The following is a 25,847-nucleotide window of genomic DNA, read 5'->3' as shown; positions in this document are numbered from 1 at the left end:
TATAAGCAGACATTCGCTTTAGTGACTTGAAATTGGGAAACTAGGGCACTGACTATGTTGTTTTATCTCCATCACTGAGAAAGGAGGGATGATGTTCATTCACCTGATTTTTGATCTGCCTTAAGAGAGAGAGAGAGAGAGGGAGAGAGAGAGAGAGAGAGAGAGAGAGAGAGAGAGAGAGAGAGAGAGAGAGAGAGAGAGAGAGAGAGAGAGGCAGATGCTCGACAGCAACCAGCAGCCATCATCATCATCATCATCATCCAGTCATGCAAGTTTACAGCTCGCAGTGTGGGGAATAGGGACTCGTCTATTTTCGGCTGACCGAGTGTATTTTCAAACCGAGGAGGTTCATAAACAAGGAGCGAGTCTCGGAGAGACGCGCAGGAGGAACAGAAGCACCAGGATCCGATCACTCAGCGGCCGATGAGGGATTTTAACGACAAGATAAGAGGAGCAATGCACAGTGAGAGGAGGCTGCCGGGACGACAGGAGAAACTCGTACTCCTCATCTTCTGTCTGCAGCTGTGGCACAGGCCCATGGTGAGTGGCACGTCTGACTCCGTGCGTCATTCCACTGTCATCCATGGAAAAGCAGCTCAAAGTGCAGCAAAAGTTGGAGATCAAATGAGTAGAAATCGAAATTAGAAACCGCTTCATGACATTTGTATTGCAGTTCTATTAGCGTGGAGGTTGACCTGCACCATCCACATTTTGATACGGATTTGCAAGAGCCATCGTTGGTATTTTCTGGCACGAGAAATCAACTTGAATATTTGTGGAGGAATTCAAAGACTGTTTTGTTTTTCGACTTTCGACATTTTCAGGCGTCTTCTGAGACTTTTTTAATTTGAGACCTGAGGATACAATCTGTGGAGAATGATGCGTATCTGTTCGTGATGTTTGTTTATTAGACTCATTCCTGTTTAAATCTTCCATCACTGCTGCACCCACTCAGGCATCAGTACTCCCTGGAGAGAGGGAGCAGAGGAGCGTCGGCCGTGTGTGTGTGTGTGTGTGTGTGTGTGTGTGTGTGTGTGTGTGTGTGTGTGTGAGTGCTTTATTGTAGATAACTTTGGTGTGTGTCGTGTTTTTTCAGGCTGAAGCGATCCACCCGGACTGCGCCATCATCCAGCAGCACCTGCGGGCTCGGGAAATTTGCAGCCAGATGAGGAGGAGCGAGGCGCAAAACCAGAGCGACCACAGCGGTGGGTTTATGTGTGATGCTGCTGCTGTGTGTGTGTGTGTGTGTGTGTGTCTGCAATAGAGTTTTAATACCCACAGAGGGTTTTCATGATAAATTCCTCCATGGAGGCAGATGATGTATCGTAAAGTTTCGGCTCAGACCTTTAACCTCGTGGTTTGTGGTGTTTTCTTCTTTGTGGAATGATGTTTGCATGAGAAGACCTCATGTTAAACTTTGTTAATTTGATGAGCCACAGATGCATGTGCCAGAACCCCACGTGACTTCATGTGAGAGGCCGACAGCTGTTAAAATGCAGTCACAATGTTGAGAACTCCCTTTGACGAAATACAATCATGCTTAAATCACTTTTGTTAGAGAATTTAATTAAACTAATGTTTGTTTTAAAGTTTTAATTCTGAAACATTGTATAGGATGTTGGAACTCTATTTCCAATTTTGAAATACTTAACCAGAGTGTTTGAGGGTTTAGTTATCAGATAAAATATATGATAAGTTAAAACAACACAAACCACTGTTAAAATAAAAAAACAACTGTGATTTCCAATCGATGTGCCTTTTTTATCTCAAACAAGTGACCAGAGCCTGAACCTTGTCATATCTCTCAAGCTGTTGTCCGACATGAACTCTTCAGACTTTGCCATTTAAAGCACATATGTGTTTTTCTGGCTGCATTCTCACATGGGCTCATTATGACAGGTGAAAAGTTCAGGAAAATATCTGGAGGAACTGACTCCGACATTAATGTTGTCACATACAGCCCCTCTGGATAATTTCAGGGAGACGTCAGGAGTTCAGTGCATGTCTGAAAACAGCTTCTTAATTGTCAGCTCAACCAACAAATGTTAGTGGGAACCTCTCAGATCATCTTACGACTGTGAACCTTTCAAACTGTTTCAACAGTTTGAGGCCCAAAGAAGGAGAATTTTTCAGATATCAGAGAAATAGTCGAATAAGATTTTGTTGGAACTTCTGTTTTCTTTCCTCTCTCTCAAGTTATCTCACGACACTTCAGCTTTATCTTCTGATCCATTGGAAGTTTGGGAAAAGCCATATTGAACCATAAGACTGTGAATACAGCAGTAAAAGATCCATCTTACGCAGTTTCAACAGTAAAATGATGACTAGTAAACAATAATATGTAACATTCACTAATACTACTTTTATTTGAATATAATTTTGAATACATGACGATCACTTGTAATGGAGTATATCTACTCTGTGGTGTAGGGAACACTTCACACTGGCATTGTATACTGTTCTGCCAATTATTTTCTCATTTAATCAGTCAGTTGATTTGTATACTATGCCATGACCATAAAAATTCCCCCGATCCCGAGGGTGATTTCTTCTGTTTTCTTGAGCCAACCGTCCTAAATCCCACAAAAGACTGTTTATTTTCCAAAATGACAAAGCACAGCAGCAAATAATCTCCACAGAGCAGCTGGAGCCAGTGAGTATTAAACATTTATACTTGAAAAAGGTCTGAAAAGATTATTGGATTATCAAAGAAGTTACAGATTATCTTTCTGTCCGCTGAGGTATTGATTTACTGACACATAATTTCAGCTCCAAAACAATAATTTAAATACATTTTTTCAGAGGAGATTTCTGTTTTAAGTCTAAAAATACTCCTGTTTGAAATGGTGTTGTTTACACACAATGATCCAGACTCTGCTATATATAGATATATATTTCAACAGAAAAGAAATCCCTTGTTGCAGAGGTGGAAAGGAGTTAGATTTATATCGGTACCAAATACTGTTTGAAATAATTATCTTGTTTTTCTTGAGTTTTTCTATTTCATATTCCCCAGTACTCGTTTCAGAAGAAGAATAGAATGTAGAGCACATTCCTCCATCAGGGCCCGCCAGACCCCTTAAAACACATACAATTCACTAGATCTGGATTTTCATTTTGATCTGCAACTAACTGCTCATAAATACCTGTCCTCTGAACTTGCCTGATTTTGTCACAAAGATCCACAAATTATTCTCTGAGAAATCAATGAAAAATTCCTTACGTCAATGAAAGTGAAAAAATATCCTGGATCCTCCCCCTGATTCAGATCTGCACCAACTTTTGACAAGTTCTTTCCGGACCTAAACTGCATCTGTCCACTTAGTTTCATGATAATCCATCCAGTAGTTTTTACCTAATCTTACTTGAAATTAAAGAAACCAGTAAATACATTTTACTTAAGTCCATTTACTTCAAAGCCACACTTACAGTTCCTTTGATACAACATTTCTAACATGATCAGTGTATAAAAGATGTTGCACTGGTTTAGGTTGAAACATTCAAATTAGCTCCTGATTGAACAGCTACAACATGAAAGTACAGCTTTCAAAAAACAAATCATCCAGTAATAATAATACAACACTGACAGACTGAATACTTTTACTTTGGATACTAGATTTGGTGGCCAGTACTATACTGGACCTTAACTAAGTAACTGAGTATTCTTATATTGGGTTTTGGCTCAAGTACCTCAGCCACCACTGCTGGTTTGTTGTGGCGGTGGTTCATTTCCATGAGTGGGACAATAAAAGAGTTTTTTTATCTTACTGCCTGTGTACACGGACGCAGTGATGGAACACCATGTTATCTTCATCACACCGATCTTATACACACACTGACACCTGTTCTATCTCCTGGTGAGGCCTCACCTGCCTGTCCTTCCGATCGGACTCATTGACCTCATTATATTCTAATGAACTTGGCGTCTCCCAGAGGGGCCGCACCGCGTGTCTCCACACCGTACTGCACCTGTGAATCCGCTCGCCACTTCATCAGAAACCGCTTCAGAATTAACATCACTCTTCCGACTCCCCTCCGCGAGAGTGATGAACTTTAACATTTCCACACTGATTTGATCTTAATCATCCGTGATGACTTTGAACGCTGGAGTGACACTTTGGTGCGAAGCGGTCATTCACTGCTTATTGCACGGACACACGCCTGCTGATGAATTTCACTGCTGAACTGGGTGTGTATGTGCTTCCATCAGCGTAATGCCAACCTGCAGGCAGCATGTAATCACGCAGAGTTGGAGAATCCTGCAGAGAAGAGAAAACGTCTCCTTTGTGAATTGATAACAATGAGCCGTGATTGACTCCTGATGGTAACGGGACCAAGAAGATGTTGTATTCCGGTTACATCTGCCAAGAAGGGAATGTTTTCATTCCGGTCCCTTGGTTGGTTGGTTTGTTTGTGAGCAAGATTATGCAAAAAGAACGTTACACATTTCCACTAAACTTGGTGGAAGGATGTGGTATGGGTCAGGGAGGATCCCATTCATGTTTAGTTTGGATTCACGAATTTTCTTTTCACTTTCTTTTACATTGCGAGATAAGGTGTTTCTCAACATTTTCACCTTTTCCCAGCAAAAAAATCATCAATCTTGAATTTTTAAAAAAAATCAGATATATGTAGAGGACTGGTATCTATGAATGTGTGCAGTTTGGTGCAACTTGATTGAATTTAAGGGGACTGTTGGGCCTTGGTGGTGGAATGTGCTGTATTGACTGCCATTGTAGGTTTGTATGTGTTAAATTTTTTAAAAATTAAAACCAGTAACTGTTACTGTACCTTTATCGACGCATAGAGAAACTGTAATTCCTATTCAATAGACCAACTGTATTAAGCCAAAAAATAAAAAAAATTCCGGGCACTGAAAAAAACCCTCATTATAATGAACGGTAGACATAAAAAAATGTAATCCCATTAAAACGTAAGAACCCATTTAGAAAAATGAACGAATGTCGCTTAATAAATGATCATCCACTTCCTTCCTCACCAGAGCTCTGGAAGCACTCCAGAGTCATTTCAAACGTCCCTGTTAATCCAAAATGAGGTGACATTTAAGCGGCTGTGTGTTCAGCTTCCTCAAGAGCTGCCTTTTAATAAAAGCCTGAGAATAGAGTCCTGTTGAGGGGGGGGCGAAAAACTTTGGAATGAAAAGAAATGTTTGAAATTAATCATCAACCTCCTGCCATTACTGTCAGTTGCAAACAGTGGCAGAAGCACCAGGGAATACAACATTATGGTTTTTCCCCACATGATTAACACAAATACAAAGATGCGGTTCCCTGTGAAGCCGTGAACGTTTCCATAATTCATGCATTCATTGTCACTTTTGTTATATGGATGAAAGAGGACAAACGTTTAACACTGATCATATAATGGTGCCTCGTACTTTGATGCCTCTAATCTCAAACTCTTTTCATAACCAGGACATCAAGGTTGTCACGTCACCCTCAGTTGAAGACTCCAATAAATCTGGAGATCTGAATTAAAACATCTGGAAGTGAGAACTCCCTAATGGGAATATTGTTCCACCACTGAACAGACCATAAGCTGTTTATGTGGAAGCAATCTAATCTACAAGATCAATCCAACAAACAACAATACCAAAAATTTGTAGTCGATAGCGATACTATGAAATTCCCACGATTCTCAATACCCAAATTCGACAAGGCAAAAAACAAAACAATAAATCCTATTTACTTTAACACACAACTGTATACCTCAACATGGGCATGAATATTGACATATGGTACAAGTTAGCAGTCGGGTAATGTAATGGAGATAGATACCAGATAGTGTATTTCAGCATATGTGGCAAAAGCAAAAACTTTTATACCCTTGAAGGGATCAACATTTAGAAATGCTCCTGTGGGGGAACATGAATGTCACTGAAACTTCATCCATTCATGGTTATATTTCTCTCAAAACCACAAATCACAGGAATAGTTGAGTATCTTCTGGGAACCATGAATGTCTTCATTTAACGTCTTAACATCCAAACCTGTAGATGCTGAAGTGGAGGAGCAACAACCAGACAGACCACAAAGTCAACACTGTTCAAAAATACAAAACCTCTCTCAAAACTTTTAATATTTCTCATGTCAAGAAACAAATTAAATAAACCATTCAAAAATAAGGTTAAACTGCCAAACACCAACATGTTCTGTTTTTTATGTGGGTCCTGTTTCAAACGATGCTACAACTTTGATGAATTCATGTCTTTCTTTGTTGCCCTTTACTCCCCCATGACTTAATGCATCCTAACAGCCTGCCAGATAAAATTTATAGAGACGCAGCTGAAGTTCAGTAATTAAATCAGGTCGACCATCAGCTCTCCTGTTCGTCATGTCATTAATGCAGCAGGGTCTGTGCAATTGGTTTTGTTTGTTCATCCCCAGCAAAGTGCCCATAAACGTTCCACTGTCTCTGCTGTGAAATCTGAAATACTGTTTGGAAGCTGCCTTTGTTTTTTTCTGTTAGGATTTGATTAAATTAAGATTAGAGCCGCATCTCGAAACCTCCCACACAGTATGCTAAAATGCTTCTCACAAAATTTAAAAGTTTAGAGAGACCAACATCTGCTCGGCATTAACCACAGTGGAATTAGCACAACATCCCTTAATCCCTGATGCCAATTATTTTAGCACAGCCATTTAGCCCTTTTATGAAGATACTGTAAATGTCCCTCTCTTTCAGCTAATCCCTAACAGACAACACAGTTAACTGAAAGTTTATAACCAGACCCTTTAATTTGAACGCAGCACTTCACATGCCAGTTTTAATCGTCTTGAATGAATTTCTTCCCCTAACACGGAGATGCACTTGACCACGGGCGGTTTGAAAGCATTGTTTTTTGGGGTGTGAATAATTTTGCCTTAACGTGGATTGAAGCCCACAGAGAGAAGATGTGTTTTATATAATCAGGCAGTTTTTTGTGGACATGCACTCACAAGGATCATCAAAATGACACGAAACATCCTTTTTCACCGCAGACACTTAAACTTTTAATAGTTGTAGAAACGTCTTAAGTGTAATTCAACCAATGAGTGTTGTCCTGGAAGTGATTTGTCTGAATATAATGCATCCACTATTTATGTTATTAAATGGGATTTTACTGCTATAACATGTCTGACAGTCAGCTACTCCAGATTTGTCTTTACTAAAATGTATTGAGGTTCGACAAATATATGTCTGTAAATATTTTATACTTTAATTTCACACTGCTTTAGTTCCCCAAAACAAATCATTTATTTTTACCTGTATGATACAGAAATGCAATTTCTCAGGTTATTGGTTTGTGCAGAAGGAAACATGTTGTTCTTCCTTGGTTGGTTTTGGGCAAAACAAGTACTGGTGAAAGAGCTACTGAGGTCAAAACCAAGAGATGAAGGGATGAGTCCAAAAACATAATGTTCAACTTTACATTAAACATAATGACATGTATATAAATAATATAATAAAAGCCAACCATGCAAGCTTACACAACACAATTTACATCAAGTAACGGAATAATAACTGGAGAAGATCCAGGAATCATCAACCAAACTCATCGTCATTAGGTAAAGCAATGTCAACATCATTATAATTTTTTATTTAAAGAAGAACTATGAATTATTCAAATTAACTACAGACTTTGTATATTTACACGTGTTTTACATGTATGCTCATTAAGCACATTATCAGGGACACATATATACACCTGCTTTTCATGCAATTCAACAACCGATCACGTGGCAGCATAAAATCATGCAGATGCAGGTCAGGAGCTTAATGCTCACATCAAACATTTAGAATGTAGAGAAAATGTAATCAGGTTTTTAATCAGTTGGATTCGTGAGAGAGCAGTGGAGATCTGAAAGGGAAAAACATCGAGGGGAGGCGGGTGTGACACAGTAAGCCTGAGATGTAGAGCGTATTTGAATGGTAAACAGACAGTCAAAGAGCCAAATGCAAATATTAATGTAGAGTGTGTACAAACTGGCTTTTTCTCAGCTTGAGCCATTTTGGCATGAAGACCCCTGGTAAATGACTGTATGGTGGACAAAAGGTGGCCACTGTGAAAAGGCACCAACATTTAAAAACAAAGAAGAAAAGTAATGTGTTAATGCAGCGGAGTAGTTGAAATTGGACAAACCCAACCTTCTGTTTATGCATCAACATCTTCTTTTCCCACACAGTGATTGAGAATAATGCAGGAATAAATGTGATGGAATAAACGACATCCTGCTGAGTTCAGAGCAGGAATCCTGATTTCAGCTGGAGACAGACTGTGCTGATGTTTTTACTCAGACATCTCTCGTGGCCTTTTGAAACATTTTTACATTCCTGGAAATGTATAGTGCCTGAGGAGTTTCAACATTTTATTTATTTATTTTTTCCAGAAGAAGACATTTCTCAAGATCATATTCTGACATTTATTTTGGTCTCACTTCAGCCTTGAGGATAAATGAAGAGATTAATGCCTTACTTTTTTTAAAAATTCACTTCATCACTGCTCTTGACATCTGTGCAGCATGGATGAAGATGGTTTCAGATACAATATTTGCAGCCCCACACTCACTGACATGTTCATCCCTGTGATTAATGAGTATCAGATGTGAGCCACTCCGTTCATTCTTCTGCGAACATCCAACCTGTCACCTTATCTCCTGAGACCACGTCCGAGACACAAAGGAACAACGCTGAAATGCAAATTACAGAATCTGAAAATGTGGGACAGAAGATGGAAATATCTGGTGTGCGGGACATTAAGCAAAAAAGCTTTTACTGTAATCCATTTACATGACAAGGCGAGGGCAGTGCTGCTGGACTCTGGATAAAACCTGTCAGCTGGTTTCATGCACTTGAAAAGATTTATTATGTCGGGATTGATAAAAATATATCCTCTATTGGCTACATTAGAAAAGGAAGGTATCCAGGTCGCCTGTGTGTGGTGGTGGAAGAAGAACTCAAACATTTTACTCGAGTGAAAGTACAAATAAATAAACATAATGTGCACAAGGAAAGGTAAAACATTTTTCCTAATATAATTAAAGTATTAAAAGTACTTTTAGTCATTTCCCTCCACTCTGTTTGGATCAGTGGACCAGTTCTTTTCTTGTTGTCGGTGACTTTTAAAAGTAGGATGGCTCCCAGTAGAGCTCATACCTCCACCGAGGCAGTGACAGTCGAAAGCACACTTAAGAAAACAAGGTCTCCTTGGTGGAGGACACAGTGTGAACATGCAACACAATGCATCGTAACAATGTTGTGGAGAGTAAAGTAAAGATATTCGTGGAGTAAAAGTGAAAAATACATGAGAATAAATCTACTTCAGTTGAGAATAGATACATGAAAAGTACAGTAACAAAGTAAATGTACTTCTCACCACTGCCCGTATGTTCTGTAGGATCTGTGGTTTGAAAGGCTGCTGAAATGTTTCTACTTTGTTCTCCATAGATGCTGGGAGGTTTCAGGAGTATTTTTTAATTCATTTTGTGATATTATATTGAGAAATTGAATTGACACGCTGCTCCCTCTGCCTGTGACCGTAGGGTGTAAAACAGAGTGGGACGAGATCGGCTGTTGGCTGAGAGCTGACGTCGGGAAGGTGGTCAACGTATCCTGCTCTGAAGTATTTCAACATTTCTCCAGCAGTCAAGGTTTGTCTTGCTGAGAGCGAGTTGACATGGAAACACAGGAAATAACCTATAGTTCCAAACTCTTCAACCAATCTGGTGGTTAGATTAAAGTGAACAATTTATAAGCCCTTTTTTTTTCTCTCCTCGACAAAGTATAATTATATGTTCTGTAAAATCTGCAGCACTGATGCAGTCTCTCTGATAAAGGAGATCAGCATGAATTTTTCATGTATGTTTGTTGGCGAGAGGAAACAGTCGCCTATGTGTGCTCTGGGAAATTTCTGGCACAAGAAATTATTTGAAATCTTGTCTGCAGGTTTCAAACGCCACAATTTGACGACCACTTAGGCTGCTGTTCCCAGAAATATAGTGCTGATGACACCAAGAGAGACATTTCTAACAATAATAGAGTCATGAGAAGTATTTTACATTTAGAGTTAACATCTTTTTAAAACAGATGTCTTGAGGTAAAATACCTTTTGTGTTTATTTATTCTTTGCCTATCATTTTAATTAATTTGTTAGTTTGTTTATAGGACAGGAGGTACATTTTCAAAATATGGAAACCTCTGGCTTCCCCACCCTCTTAAGACATACGGACATGATAAATAAATTAAATAAATTGTTTGCGCTGTACGACCTTAATAGGATTTTCATTGTAACAGGATCATTAAGGGAGGTTAGGTCAGGATCATTAAGGAATAATGTTCTTTCCTCCTTTAGCTTGATGGAAATCCTGGCTCATTATGATTTGAATTGCAGATCAACTCAAACACAACAGTTTGAACTGTGCACATTTCTATTTGCTCAGTTCATAGTGAAGACAAAAAAACCTCAACACAACTTTGTTTGCTAATGACACATTGATTATATAATTTCAAGGGACTGTAGGGGCCCCAGGCAAAAGGGTCATGGAGGGTCCGACATCGAACCAAAGTCAACCCTCCCTGCATGTTAAGTGCAAACCCGACTGTCATCCAAGGCACATCATACGCACACATTTAGACATTCTGACCTTTAACAAAACCTCAAAAATGCAAAAATACAAAAAGACACATATTTCAAATGGATAGATGCAGAGATGCAGGATTTCCACACAAATATTCCATACAAAATGTGCATGATGCAATCTTGCAAAAGCCAATCAGCATTGAGAATAAAATGAATTTCTGGGGCCAACCCAAGCTAGCAGGTCATCAAACTAGCGCTGAAAACGGCACCAGTCCAGACACGGCTTCTTTGCTTTGGCTTCTTCTGCGTTTCCAGGTACAACGCAGCATTTGTCATCCAATGGGCAAATAATTGTGGTTTGTGTTAACTTGCACTGCTCACACAAGTAAAGCGATGTGAAAATTTGCTTTGCGTTTGGTGTGAACACAGCATAAGATTACGAAGCTTTTGACAAAAAGCTTGTGGCATGGGGCGTCGTCAGGGCTGCTCCGACCATTTTGTCATCGCGGTCTCCTCCACGTAGCTGATCATAGAATTTAAGGAGATTCTATCAAAACTCTAAACATGCGAGCGGGCTGGGTTGTAATCAGTCATCTTCGGCGGCGGCCTACTTTGCCTGTAGCCTGTCGCAATGCCCCCAGACAAAGCAGTGCACATGCTGATCCGGCAGACAATGCCTCCTGACACCTGCTGTTTCCAAGTGGATGTTAGCCAGGAGCAAATGTCAGTAGACTTGAACAAGAACGTGAAAGCCTCCAATGTTTTCTGACTGAGAGCACTAATGGAGTGAAACAGTCCAAGAAAGGAAATGTCAGTGAAGTGAATATTCAAGTGCAAAGATATGTCAACTTTCCATTGCAGCGTAGCCATGGTGTCTTAAAGATGAGAAGATAAACGTAATGAGATCTTTTCAGACTGAACTTAAGGCAGTATGAAGCAGTGAGATGAGCTGGTTTTGATTGTTTTAAAGATCACATATACAGTAGGTTTTGTAAAGAGGGTTCAGGGTTACTATCAGAACAAGACACATTAAATATTATGACTATGACTCCTGCTTCCTAAGATGAGGCCACACAGGGACATTTTATCCCTTATTGAGCAAATAGAGTGAAAGATTTATTAAGCTTTTCCATTTACCACTTTTTTTAAGAATCCAGGAAACATTAACATCAACTTTGACCAAAGGAAATCTACTTGTTTCAGTCTCAGCCTCTTAACACCAGGATTTCCAGCAGCATTTCCCACAGAGGAAATTAAACATCATGAGACAATGAGATCAAACAATGTCAAAGGTGTCCTGAAAGATTTTTGTGGTGTCTAGAGCGGTAGGTTGATTGATGGGTACTGAGAATCCGGAGGTCCATATGCTTTTGATTTTCTGAGATAAGTGAGTGTGGGCATTAGGCCCATATGTGTTTCATTAGGTTTTACAACAACAACCCTCCTATATAAACGAGGAGTTGGAGCTGTTGGGGAGAAGAGATTCACATCAGCTCTGAATCTCTCTCCAGGCAGACTGCAGTGCTTGAATTGATGCTGAACTTCTTGTAATAAACCTTTTATACAAGTAAGACAGTGTCAGCGGAGATTCCTTCATCATCTTCACATCATCGCCACCTAATAAACAACAAGAATTGGTGTCATGATCTTAGGACGTGTTGCCGACAACTTCAGCGCACCTACTCCCGCACCAAGCCGGCTGATACGGTGAGCATTTCTCACATGATTGGGCGCTGGTACGTTCGTTGATGCTGTTGTGTGTTTGCTGTTTGGTCGCACCGTTAAAAGACTCATCTGTGTGAGCATGCCATGATGTGTTGATGTTACCACGAAACTCCGTTCTGAATTAGATTTTATTGCGTTGTAAACGACGCAAAAGGGGGGGGATACAATAGAGAAGATAGAAAGGAAGAAAAACAGAAGTGGAAAAGTAGTGAAGAAAATAAGAAGTTGAAGTAAAAAGTGTAGAATAGCGTGATTAGTAACGATAAGGTGAGCTAAATAACACCATGCAAGATTAATGAAGATTGGGCCCTCACCTTCTTAACGGTAAGACATGTGTATATTAGTCCCTGTGTGAAAGTTGGCTTTGAGAAATAGTCGGATTAGGTTAAAAGGACAAATGGAGAAAAGTAGCAGCCCTGGGCCCAGGGGAAATTGGAAAGATGTAAAAAAGAGACACGGTAAAAGAGAATATATAAGTAAAGAGAAACAACAAAAGATAAAGAAAATAGAAGATAAGAGAAAAAAGTAAAGAGACAATATAGGAAAATAAAGAGAAATGAAAACATAAGAGTAAAGAATGTAAGAGAAATAGGAATAAAGAAAAAGAGAGAATAAGAGTTGAAGAGAAAGAAGCCACAGATTTGAACAAAAGGCCTCTGGGAGGTGGTTTTAAATGGGCCTAAAATCCTGGAAAATCACATGGTGAATTTCGGGTCAGTTCTTGGAACTGGGGGTGTAGAAGGAAAATTCAATTGTAAGTTTTCATTTGAACAATAGTTGACGAACAATGTTTGAATCAGCCTCTCATTGAATATCTACACCTCATGAGGTAACATACATTTGGAAGAAAAAAGACAGAAAGGAGCGGCCAGAAAAGCATGCTATAAGAAAAGTATGAATGAGTCGATTTAAGAATTTAGGATAGACAGGATGCTGTCTGTGTTTTTGGAATGATGTCAAGTTCTGTGTGTGTGTGTGAGATCAGCTGAGATGGGTTGATCTAAGTGGTTTATGTTACTGTGATGGATCTTATATTGAATAGGCACATGTAGGTTGTGGTTGAGAATAAGAGATTTAGTAATTCATAAGGAAAGACATTTTGTCTTTAACTGAAAAATCATGAGCCTTATTTAAAAAAGCACTTAAGACCTGGTTGAATGTATGAGCCTTCCTCTGGAATGTTTCAAATATTTAATAACCTAATGAGACTCTTAAGGGGGACGTGAAGCTTGGTTAAACATGAGCCACAAGAAGGACGTTTATAATTGTGAAGAGAAGTGGAGAAATCAGTAAGGATGTTTTCTGTGCATAAGCATGGGTAAAGACAAACTTAATAGGTAAGATAGGAAAAACAAGAGAGTACTAGGAAACACAGCCTGTGGGTAATAATATACTATTGAAAGATTTAAGATGTTATTAGGGTGAAATAAACTAACATTTCTATTAATGATGTTTGGTATGAAACTGTAACTTGATGTTTAAAGGAGGACAACATCTGTTGTAGATAAAACAGACCTAAGTGTTGGCAGATAATGTGCGCAAATCATATTGAATTGTTATTGTGCTGTTAAAAGGACCTAGTGGGTTAAAAATACTAAATTCTTGTCTGTTTCTTATCCATCTATGGTGTGTGAGGGAGAGGAGAGAACAGAGGAGAAGCAGAGAAGCTGCCCAGTGTGTCCCACAGATTGATACTTGCTTTGTGCAGCTCCTGATTCCAATCTGATCAATGCCAGTTCGGTTTTATCCAAAAACTCTTTTAACAAATTCCTGCATATGTATGTTTACTTATTTATAGTCATTATTGTTGATACACATTTAGTCTGCTGTGACTTATAGGCTATTATAAGAATATTTCTCAATTAGGGGGCTAATGGAAAAATACCTAAGTGAAGTGGGAAAATAACTGAGTGAGTTGGGAGATCGTCTTTCTGTTAAGGTAGCACGTTATAGTTCTGAACTGGTTGTGACCCAAAGCCTGTATGAAGCTGCTGGTGTTTTTTTGACCTTTTTAAACCGGAACATCTGGACTCTTACGACTTACTGTATGTTATAAGTTCCTGTCACGTCTCCTAAAATTATGAGTTCCTGTTACCTCTACAGAACCAGACTAAACCGGCTCAGATAACACTCCAGTACTGACTGTTATTCATCAGCAACCTGGGATCGCTGAGACTCTCTGAGTTGATTCTTTTGGCAGAAAGTTACCATTAAATACACTTAGACAGATTTGAACGTCCAGCCTCCTGTATTTTTAGATTTCTACGACAGGGGTTAATAGAGTACATCCATCTGTTCGCATATATATGAGATATCACATGCTGTAGTCATTTAAAAGAGAAGGTTGGCAGCGGACCGACCAGTTAATGCATTTAATTAATTAATGATAATCTTAGTAAGATATCGTAGTTTGACTTAGTTATGGAGTTTCATTTTATTGCATGAGTAATACAAAAATGTTATAATATTATCTTTGTTTTAATTGCTTGGAGAATGATGTTTTCTGTTATAAGGTGAATATATTGGGACCTCAGATGTTTTTTCTCTTGGTGTTTAGGGATATTGGGGCTAGACAAGGAAAGATCCATTGGAAGGTGCGATGGGTAGTCCAGCCTGAATTTGGACATTGTTTTGATTTTATTTTTCTGAGGGTTCCATATGTATTTGTTTAAGTCGTGTTTATACACAGATTATTAAAATTCCTCCTTTTAATTGGTCTGGAGTACTGTGTGGCAGAGGGGGGCCGTGAGAGAATTTTCCTGTCTAGATTGTTTGAGGGACATTTCAGGAAAGATAGCTGCCTGACAGGTTTTGCACTCCATAAAGTTACTTTACCTTCACCTTTTATACAAGTAAGACAGTGTCAGCGGAGATTCCTTCATCATCTTCACATCATCGCCACCTAACAAACAACATTTTACACAGAAGAAAGACACCATAATGAAGGAGTCATTCTATGCCTCTCCAGGGACTCTATCACTCCAACCTCGTTTGGTCCAGACCTTTAGACTTTTCAGTTTAATCTGAACCAAAATAACAGGTTCAGACCAATGGACCTAAATCATATGAATGTCTCACCGTCTCCTTGCTGTCTGCTCCCACACCAGGGTATGTTTACAGGAACTGCACTGCTGACGGCTGGTCAGAAATATATCCACCCTACGAGGAGGCCTGTGCATTCACTGAAGAGCCTGAATCTGAGGTACATGGACATGGTCATTGTATTCACGCCAATCAGTTAAGCTTGTTCATATTGTTTCTGCTTCCTCTCCGCTCTTCCTCCCGAGCTGCTTCCTCTTCAGTACAACCCCATTTGTAGGTTTAGCGGAGGGACAAAAAAAACATGCTTTCATATTGTTTCAAGATGAAATATAAATGATTCAGTTACAGTCCTTTTGATAGCGTAATGCAAAGCAAGTTATAGCACAATTAAAAGTGATTTTTTTATTTCCTCAGATCTCTGTTTCTGTTTCTCTGTCTCCAGATGAGTTACCTCTCGACGTTCAGACAGGTTTACACTGTGGGTTATGCCACATCTCTCATCTCCCTCATTACAGCCATAGTGGTGTTGACGGCCTTCAGGTGAGACCAGAAAAGCACACAATGTCCTAGAAACAAACTCAGAGGACAAAAATAGGTTGAAAAACTAGAACGTGCAACTATGATCCAAAGCGTGTATGTCTAGAGTGGTGGAAACTGTTTTTTACAAACTAGAATGTCACGCAGTAAAATACATACGTACCTTTGCCTTACGAAGGCACATTTAAATTCACTAAATACTTATTTTTATTTGTGACAAAATTAACAAAAATATTAAACAACATCTTATATCACAATGTTAAAGAAAGACAAAAATAAATCCTGCATCCGCTCTCTGATCTGGATCCACAAAGTTGTATTGAGTTATTTTCTGACACTGACTACATCCTTCCACAAGTTTCATGGTAACCCCTCAGGCAGCTTTTGTGTAATCTAAATTACAAACATACAAACCAACCAAACAACAAACAGAAACGATAAAAATGCAAAGCGTTTAAGACGGAATATTGTCTAAGAAGCTGTGCAACAACCACAGAATTAATGTGGATCTTCTGCACAATTTATTGGAAAATGTCCTGATATTATAAATAGAAATGGAGATTTTCTCATCAGTAAAGATGGAGGCAACCTGAAGTTTGCTCCTGTTCCAGGTGACACGTCCCCGACAGCTGGTTTAAAGCATGAGATGAGACAAAAGTCGAAAACTTGCAACTTCATACAAATGAGAGCAAAATGTGGCTGGAGGCTCTGCAGCGACCAAAAAAGTGATGCAGCAGCAATACCACAAGTTCATTCCTCACACGAATGTCTGCAGAGGAGAAAATCATTACTGCTGTTTCTCCAGTTTATGACAAAGAGAGAACAATATACAGAATTTCAGAGAATATCTAAATAGAGATCCAAATAAAAATAGATGTGGTTTCATTAGGGGACTGTCCTTGGAGGAGGTATACGCTCTATTGAGTGACATTCTAGTTGTATATGTGGAGCTCAATGACATCATTATTATTATTATATCATGTGGATGTTCACATCCATTGAGGCATCACAACAGTGAAGCTTTAAGAGGCTTGTTAAGTGTTACTATATTTATATGTGACCTCGCTTCCCTCCGTTTTCCTCGTATCAGAAAGTTCCATTGCACCAGAAACTACATCCACATCAACCTCTTCTCCTCGTTCGTTCTGAGAGCCAGCGCCGTTTTCATTAAAGACACGGTGCTGTTTGCTGACGAGACGCTGGATCACTGCTCCATGTCCACGGTGAGTTGATAATTTCTTTCCGTCATGAAGGAGACTTCCACATCTGGAACATGATTGAGTTAACGGTGGAAATAGAGGGGTGAAAGAGAGGAACTGCCACTGTCTGTGAAATCATCTTGTTAGTCGACAAGACTGATGGAGCCTTATATTGTAGTTACAACTTCATTTAAACATGTTTCACAAAGTGGATAAAAAAAACCATGACCAGTGTGGTTTTCTTTTGACCCCGTGGATGAAATATTATCAGTCCATATGTTCTGTGTCTTTTTATAACAGAATGTAAAGGAATCATTAATACCCACCAATTTAAATCAAACGAAACAAATTTTTTTTATCTCTCCTGGTCCACAGTAACTGCACAGTGTGTCTGATGTACAAGTAACTTTGCTCTCTATGTGTCCCCTCTAGACCGCGTGCAAGTCCGCCGTGGCTTTCTTCCAGTTTAGCATCCTGGCCAATTACTTCTGGCTGCTGGTGGAGGGCATGTATCTGCAGACCCTGCTCGCCCTGACCTTCGTCTCCCAGAGGAAATACTTCTGGTGGTACATTCTGATTGGATGGGGTGAGTGGAGGGGTGACTGCGGGTGGTAAGCCCATGAAAGACTTCCAAAGCAGTGCAGCGCTGGATATGTGAAAAAATAATGATAAAATGAAATAAAAAAGAAACCCCTCAAAAGAACAAAATATGTTCTGTTGTCTGCAATATTGGTAACACATAATCTCTGTTATAAGGGGGAATATTAAAAACCCAGTATTTTTCTTCTTCATATTTTTTGTGAGCCATTCATTCAGGAAAAGCTTTTTCTTTCATTGACATCAGACAGCTCAGTCTGGGAGCCAGATGACGTAACATCAGATCTGCAGTCTCAGATATAAACACCAGAGGGGATTGAATGAAGATGAATGAATGATTCGTCATAGTTAAATAAAGGTTTTGTTGAACACTGCACTTTGTCTGACTCATGATGGACAGTTAAAAAAAAAAAAAGATGATGCACATGCTTTTCTTCCTTGTCAAAACCTGGTGCCTACATTGCCCACAATGCAACTTGAAGGCCAACAGTTCAGTTAGCTAATGGCTAATGACAGAGATAAAGAGCTACAGAGGTGACATTCACTTCAGTTGAAGGAATGTGTTGCTCACCCAACAGAATAAGTCCATTTGGAAATGAAGATGAATCCTGCTTGTTTTGTAGTTTAGCTCTTTAGTCACAGGTTCCCTTAAAATTGATCCCGTTTGTTGAATTTCAGCATATTAACTCGTTCTCGTCACATTGTCTGTCTCTTGTCGATAGATAATGGTCACATGGGTTGGAGATCTGTTTCTTGACTCAACTCTCTTGTTCCCTCATCACTTCCTTTGTTTTGCATGTTGTCTTTTGTCTCACTGAGCTGTCCACAAAGTGTTTTCCATCTGTATTATCTTGTGTGGCTCAGTTTTCCACCGGCTTCCTATTCTCGTCCCATTTGCTTTTTCCTGTTTGTTCCATGTCCTCATGTTAGCCTGTCCTCATGTGCACTTCCAGTGAAGTTTCACAGCCTCTGTCTGTGCCATCCTGGCCCTGTTACCAAAGTGTTACAGTGCATCTCAGCCACTGTGGCCCAAGGTGACACCTACCAGCTCTGTTAAGTGCAGCAGTGAAGATGAAGACAGAGGCTGAACTCTTCAAGTGAGAAGTCTTTGTTACTGAAACTTTTAGCCATTCGCTGTGACACGACAGTAAAAAATAAAGTTCTCTACGAGCCAAAGTCATAGTGTAAGAGTCAATAAGACCCTTAAGTTGAGGCAAGTGCTGCATTCACAAACCATAAAACATCAGGATTTATAATCAGGAGATAGTTGGACCTCACGGCAGGATGCGGTGAAATGTGAAAGCAGGATGTCAGATTTAATCAGATTGTGTCAGACAGCAGAAGCTGGAGGGTAAAAGCAGCGGCTGTAGTTGGCAGCAGTCTCATTAGAGAATAGCTGGTTCCTCAGCATCCGGGCTGACATGATCGTTCCAATAAAGAGGTGTTGGGAGTCGTGTTTATCTAACAATTCCAGAAGTCTCTGTCTGTCTGTCTGTAGCTCACATATCTAGAAAATCATTCATTTCATCGGCTACACACTCGGTATGCGTGTTGTTAAGAAAGTGCAGGGTTGAATTTGGAGACTGGATATGTTCAAAAATAATAAACCTTCCACAACGGGCGCATCCACGTCAACCACAACCGATTCTCCAGTTTGGGGTTCTGTGCACTGAGTTGAGCTTCATTGAACTTGGAATAAATTGCTGTATGTCAACAATGTCTTTAATTTCTCAGGAGATAATCTGTTATTATCTATAGATGAATTAATGCAATTTGGTGTGGATCCAAATAAAAATCCAGATTTCGATTTGGTTTCAGATGAGAACTGTTCGGCTCTGTTGAGGGACAATCTAGTTCAAAAATATAAGTGAGATAAATCTGGAAATAAATATTGCTGTGATGAGTCTCTCTTTTTTTCTTACAACCCGACAGTGTGTGAGAGAGTGTGAATATATCAGTGGTGTTCACTCAGTATCCAGAGTGGCTCTGATGTTTCTTATCAGCATCTACAGTGACAGACTCTCTCTCTCTCTCTCTTGCTTTTATCCTGTGTCTGTTTCTTTTTTTGGCCTCAAGATGCAAGTGGTACACAGATAAATTTGATTCACAGACTTTTATACGTCTAACAACATTTTTTTATAAAATATGCAGTAAACATGTGAGTGGGCTGGGTTGATTCATTTTCCTCGACAAATGCAGAAAGGATGAATAATGTATATCTGTTCTTACATCGCAGGGCTTCCGTCAATCGTTCTCATACTTTGGGTGCTGACCAGATTCTTCTATGATGACAGAGGGTACAAGATCTTACATTAAAAAAATAAAACATGAAAATAATAATAATAATTCTTGCAGCGACTTTTTGATTGCAACATAATTTTAATGTCTTATTAAATGTCATCTGCTTTAAATTGCAGCTGCTGGGATGACACGGACAATGTTAGTATTTGGTGGATTATTAAAGGACCAATAACAGCCTCGCTGCTGGTGAGTGGACAGATAAATATTCTACCTGACTAACAGACTTGTTACCTCAACCCCTAGAGATGACTTAATCCGTACTGATATTTCTCTCATACATTTATTCCAATCATTTGAACACATGTGGGACCAAAGTTAGAGTCTGGCAGGTTTTCAGTCAACATGTTTTTTCTCTATGTGTGTGTGTTTGGGTATTTTGTCTACCAGGTCAACATAGTCATATTCATCAATGTGATCCGGATTCTGGTCCAAAAGCTGAAATCATCAACCATGGCCGGGAACGGCGACACTGGACATTTTATGTGAGTCACAACAAACATATCTGTACATTAAAGTTGCCAGAGACACGTCAGTTAATGAACGGATTACTTGCAATAGAGGGTTTTACACGAGAGTTTGAGGAAAAGTCTCTGCTTTTTGACAGAAATCTAGCAGCAACACTGACTCTGCTACAAAAGGTAACTCCCTCTTAATAAAGACACGGATCAGTAAAGTTGGCAACACCTAAAGCAACAGGAAAGTAAGAGGAGTTTGAGGAAGTGGAAGGAGCTGCAGCTGCAAACAGTGTCGACACCTCAGAGTGTGAGGAGTGCCAGGGCACCAAAATGAGCAGGCAGACAAACAGCTGATTGGAAGGATTAACAGAAGCAGAAGAAATGCTGCAGAGAAAGTGAAACAATGTTCCTGGATCTGCCTGGAATATTCGGATCTGCACTGAAGTGTAATGATATCCTTCCACCAAGATTTGTGATAATCCGTCCAGCTGTTTTTGTGTAATGCTGCTAATTAACAGACAGACAGACAGACAAATAAAACGAAAACATAACCTCCATTGCAGAGGTAATAACTTGGAGTTAAATGGCTCCTTTCTGTCTGCTTTACGAATTAAGTAAAAAGGAAAACAAAGAAAAGTAATTTACAAAACTATTACAATATGTTATCCTGTCACGCTGGTAAAAGGCCATTTATGGTCTTTCAAAATACAGAAACATAATTGTGTAAAATTCCACTGTGAAAAACACACAATGACCAAAAGTAAAAAGAAAAACTTTGCACTCAAATGCAAAATGTGCAGCAATAGGAAGCAGAAGACCGACGAACGAGGGGGAAACTCACACGGTGATAAAATCATTATTCATGATTGCATTGAAGTTATGAGAGTGGGCCTTCCTGTGTCTTTGATGTCTGCCTGTGAGCAAACGCCTCACGAGAACAGAAACAACTTTCCCCTCAGTTCTTCTTTTGTAAGAGAAATATTGAAGTCAGGGTCATAAGTGAATATTCCCAACATAAGTTCAGGTAGAGTTTGTTTGGTAAAGGACAAAAGCTGAGAGATTAATTTGACCCTTTAATTTATTTAAAGAGGACATAAGATTCTGATTCTTTTTTAAGTCTGATTTTAGAAGATTCATCCGCAACACAATACTGATCTGAAACCATCAGCTGACATGAATATACACTTGTCCAATGCAAGAATTAAATGATAAAAGGTTTTTTCTTTCATTGGGGCAAACGAGTTCAAAGTTCAGAAATGTTCAGTGTTGAGGTCAAACTGTGAGAAGGCAGTTTATTTTAAGAGTTTACTCATAAAGAAAACACTTTACTTTTTTCTTCAGTTTCAGAGAGAAAACATTCTCTACATGAATCTGCAATGTTGATCCCAGAAATCCTGTTTCTCCGACATGAATCCCACCTTCATTTTTGACCTTTGGCTGGTGCAGATTCCAGCGCAGTTGAATTAATTCACTGCGAAGGGACATAAAAATAGCAGCTGATGCCAAAAATAGATGTCTCCTCCATCACCATGGGACAGGATTATTCTACTGGGCCAATGAATGTTTCACACTTTCAAAAACTTCATCTTCGTCTTACAGACCTCAATCTGTTTCAAGCGGATCTGTGATATTAACACAAAAGCTCAAATCCCAGGTCTGACATAAGACAACATCAATCCTATTATAGGCTTTAAAATAAGCCTCAGGTTTTTTTTTTTTTAATCTTTCAACTTTTAGCTGCCAAGGCTGTGATGTTATTTTGGTTTTTTGATTAATCAGATGACAGACAGATATATTGTCAAGTCTTACAAAGTGCAGATTGACTTAGAGGCTTTAAATTTAATCTGAACGTCAGGGAACCAAAGAAAATGTCAGGAGTTAGAATGTTAGCTGCTGTTTATTGATCTTTGATAAACTGTTCTCAATTTAAATATCTACTCAGAGAGTTTAAAATGTCAGTGACTGGTGTTTTAGGTTTTATTTACTCCCACATAAATATATATAAAAGCAGGTTAAATGAAGAGTAGTTGGCTAAAATCCCTTTGGGTGATATATAATATTGATTGCACTTCAAATAGACAAATCGATATGGAAAATAGTGATCGGTTAAATAAAAAAATGTACGGGCAGAGATTTCGATATATTGAGATTGGAGAGTATGGTACGGAGGGGGTTTAAGAGCAACATGTTTAAGTTTGAAGTTGATAAACGTAGAACAAGAGAAACACAAGATATGGTCAAATCAAGAGAGTAAGCAATCTGTGCAAGGAGCAGGGGAGAGCTGCTCTTTCCGAACATGACTTGTTACAAGGATGAAAACACAACATGACCTTTGGACATCGATTATCTTATTTAAACTAAGCTCTGAGCACAACGGATCTGAGGATGTGCATTTTCAGCTGAATCCACCACCCTGACTGGCCTGATGGGGGTCTGACTTTGTAATTGCTTATTACTAATTAATGGCAAAATGTTTAAAACTTTCAAAAGCTGTTACATGATGACCTGGAGTTAACGTCTAGTCTGTGTTCCCACTTTCACTCTGCTGTATTTTGCTCTCCTCAGGAGGTTGGCTAAATCCACCCTGTTCCTCATTCCTCTGTTCGGGATGCACTACACCGTTTTTGCCTTCCTGCCTGAGAACACCGGAGTCGCTGCCAGACTCTACATCGAGCTGGGACTTGGCTCCTTTCAGGTAAAAAAAACCAAAGAGGAAGGAGCAGAATAAAAGAGTCCAGATGCTCAAATCACAGCTAGATGTATTATTTACAGTCGGATGCTCTCAGGGTAGGCATTTTCTCCACATCAGGCATTTTGACTTGTCACAGTAGGTGAGGCATGTTTGAAATAACATCAAGGAGGGCTTTGTTCTGCTCAGGTGTGACACTGAGCCAACACACAGTAATAAGCCGTCATTATCTGTGCTTTTGCTCCTCTGAAGGGACGGAATGAAAAAAATAGTCTTCATCAGAAAAACTATTCAAGTGATTGGTGGGGTTTGTGGTCTGCATCTTAAATCTGAATGTAATTGAATTCAATTACATTTTATTTCTATAGCGCAAAATCATGATGCACATTATCTCAAGGCGAGACCTTTGAAATTATAGACAAACCCAACAGTTCCCACAATGAGCAGCACTGTGCCGACAATTTCGTGACTCGCTCGCTAACTTCTGTCTATCGTCTCTGCTTCAGCCATGTGTGTCTCAAGACAAACCCAAGAGTTGTGTTGTTCTTCCAATAAAACATATTTTACACACATTTCATGTCTCGACCCAACATGCCTTTAAAATTGAACTGAATACATTTTAATTAATTTCATTGATTTCTTGCCATGGATTTTATGAAGCACGTTGCAACCTTCTTCAGATAAGTGCAATACAAATAAAGTTATTTATAGTTATATTAGTTATATTTATCTTTAGGGTAAAAACACTATTTTAACAGTCGTCCCTGTCTTCTGTGTCGCAGGGGTTTGTCGTGGCGCTCCTTTACTGTTTCATGAATGGAGAGGTAGGTGAATGTTTGTTATACAAATTCCATCAAACACTTATCATGGCTGACTTTGAGCAAGAAATCAATTCACCTTCAGTTCCCCAGATGGACGGCAAGTCTCCACTTCTTGTAGCCAAAAAATTATTCCTGACATGAGCGATGCCAACTTGTGATTTTAATGACCTATACTGACATACAGTATTATCCATCTTTAAATACAGTCTGCAACTTCCACTGTTGTGTGCGAAAGTATGATGTGTGAATTGTCCACACACACACACACACATATATATGTTATGTCTGTATAACTCTTGTCTGTTATTATTTCACACGTCTTCATCTCCAGGTCCAGGCAGAGCTGCGGAGGTGGCTGTTGAAGTGTCACAGTCAAAACCACCTGACTCCAGCCAAGAGAAGTATCACTCAGATCACAATTCGAACCCAGAGGGGGCTCGGGCGACCTCCTACTTGTGGCAACATCTCCTCAGTATGATTTTAGACACTGTCCATCAGAAAAAAATACAGAATAGCAGAGACTAAAGCTAAATCTGCTGTTCGACTCAAAAACCCCTGTGTGAGAACACAAGACTATAACAAACACTGCTGAGCCACTGAAGATGTGTCAGGATGCTTTTCATCAGCTGACTCTGAAAGGACGGTACAACACACGGTTCTACACTGTGGGCTCTCCACCAACAAACACGAACACTGGTGCTTGAGACCGCAGTGGAAATGTTGTGAAATATTTTCAAATGGTTTTGTTTACGGGTTATACATGGGTACAATACGAACAAATGTGGAGCGATAGCTGGGGAAACAATGCATGTTCGAACTTGTGAAATAAGCTTGACTTGCCTAATGAACTTGTCTAATTGTTACAGGAGCAGTTACATTATCTTTGTGCAGACCGAAACATTTTGGCTGCAGCTGTTGGTACATTGTGTCTTAAAACACTTTTATTTTTAAGAGTTGTCTGCTTTTCTGAGCCATGTCTGAAGAGTGTATATGTGAACATTTATGGCATTGTTTTCTTTTTGTCTGTCAGTTTTTAATAATTTGTTTATATGCATATTTAACTTATAGTTCTGACTCATCAAATACCGATTGCATGTTTTATTTTTTTACTGATGGCTGCAATCTGTGTCAGATCATTTGTGAACAGATGAGATGGAACAAATCCGATGATGCAGCCTTGCAACAATGGTTCTAAGTCTCTTGTCCATTTTGTCCGGCACCATCTTGTTTTTTTTTAAACAGAAGTGACCACATTAGTAGGAGCGAGGGGTGGAGCCTGACTGAGAGCTCGAGGACACTGCACGCCCTCGTCCTCCACCTGCAACCTGGTGGCATTGAAGTCCAGATAAATGTAACATTAATGAAAGTCATAAATGACATCAAAGAAACTGTCACATGACAACGACTTTGATTTGTGTTTGATTTACAATCTGTGTGTGTGTGTGTGTATAAAACTTATATAATATATATATATTTAAAAAACAACAATAATAATTAATAAAACTAACAAATAATTTCATAACCCCCCATATGATGAACACATGATCATTACTTTAAGTTAAAAAAACTATCAGAGGTCAGATTGCTGCATCCTTAGATTTTTTTACGTCAACTATGAACAATGCAATGTTGTGTAACTTTAAGCACTTTGACTGTCGTCTGTGCACAATATGTTTTAATGTTGCACTTTATTTCACATTTTACACTTTGTCTTCTTCATTGTGCGTCTCGTGGAGCTGGTGTTGGTTGGTGCACTGAAATGAATGATGTATTTTCTTTCACCAACGATAACTGCTGTGTTTTTTTGTTTCACCCACTTGGTTTTCAGAAGGTGAAGTGGGACCGGGAGAGGAAATGATGAGGAGTAATCCTAAAAAATGTTTATATGTATTTGGTCCCCAA

General features: G+C 39.2%; 1 protein-coding gene across 1 annotated transcript; it reads left to right on the top strand.

Moving 5' to 3' along the window:
- Window positions 1–218: 218 nt before the first annotated feature.
- LOC109638906 (pituitary adenylate cyclase-activating polypeptide type I receptor-like) lies at window positions 219–25,389 on the top strand. The gene is made up of 13 exons (XM_069511148.1): window positions 219–540; window positions 1,097–1,205; window positions 9,543–9,650; window positions 15,412–15,506; window positions 15,789–15,886; window positions 16,974–17,106; window positions 17,515–17,668; window positions 19,916–19,976; window positions 20,097–20,166; window positions 20,368–20,462; window positions 23,001–23,130; window positions 23,907–23,948; window positions 24,277–25,389. The coding sequence occupies exons 1-13, from the start codon at window positions 424–426 to the stop codon at window positions 24,421–24,423; spliced, it is 1,359 nt and encodes a 452-aa protein (XP_069367249.1). The 5' UTR covers window positions 219–423; the 3' UTR covers window positions 24,424–25,389.
- Window positions 25,390–25,847: the final 458 nt, after the last annotated feature.

Source organism: Paralichthys olivaceus, chromosome 16, assembly GCF_024713975.1.
Source record: "Paralichthys olivaceus isolate ysfri-2021 chromosome 16, ASM2471397v2, whole genome shotgun sequence".
NCBI classification, from domain to species: domain Eukaryota; kingdom Metazoa; phylum Chordata; class Actinopteri; order Pleuronectiformes; family Paralichthyidae; genus Paralichthys; species Paralichthys olivaceus.
Note: the sequence above shows the minus strand (reverse complement) of the source record. Positions and strands in the feature narration are given on the sequence as shown.

Coding starts and splice junctions, on each gene's coding strand:
- LOC109638906 (XM_069511148.1), top strand. CDS start 424: ATGAGGGATTTTAACGACAAGATAAGAGGAGCAATGCACAGTGAGAGG. Junction 17,669..19,915: donor GTACATTCTGATTGGATGGG/GTGAGTGGAGGG, acceptor CTTACATCGCAG/GGCTTCCGTCAATCGTTCTC. Junction 20,167..20,367: donor CAATAACAGCCTCGCTGCTG/GTGAGTGGACAG, acceptor TTTGTCTACCAG/GTCAACATAGTCATATTCAT.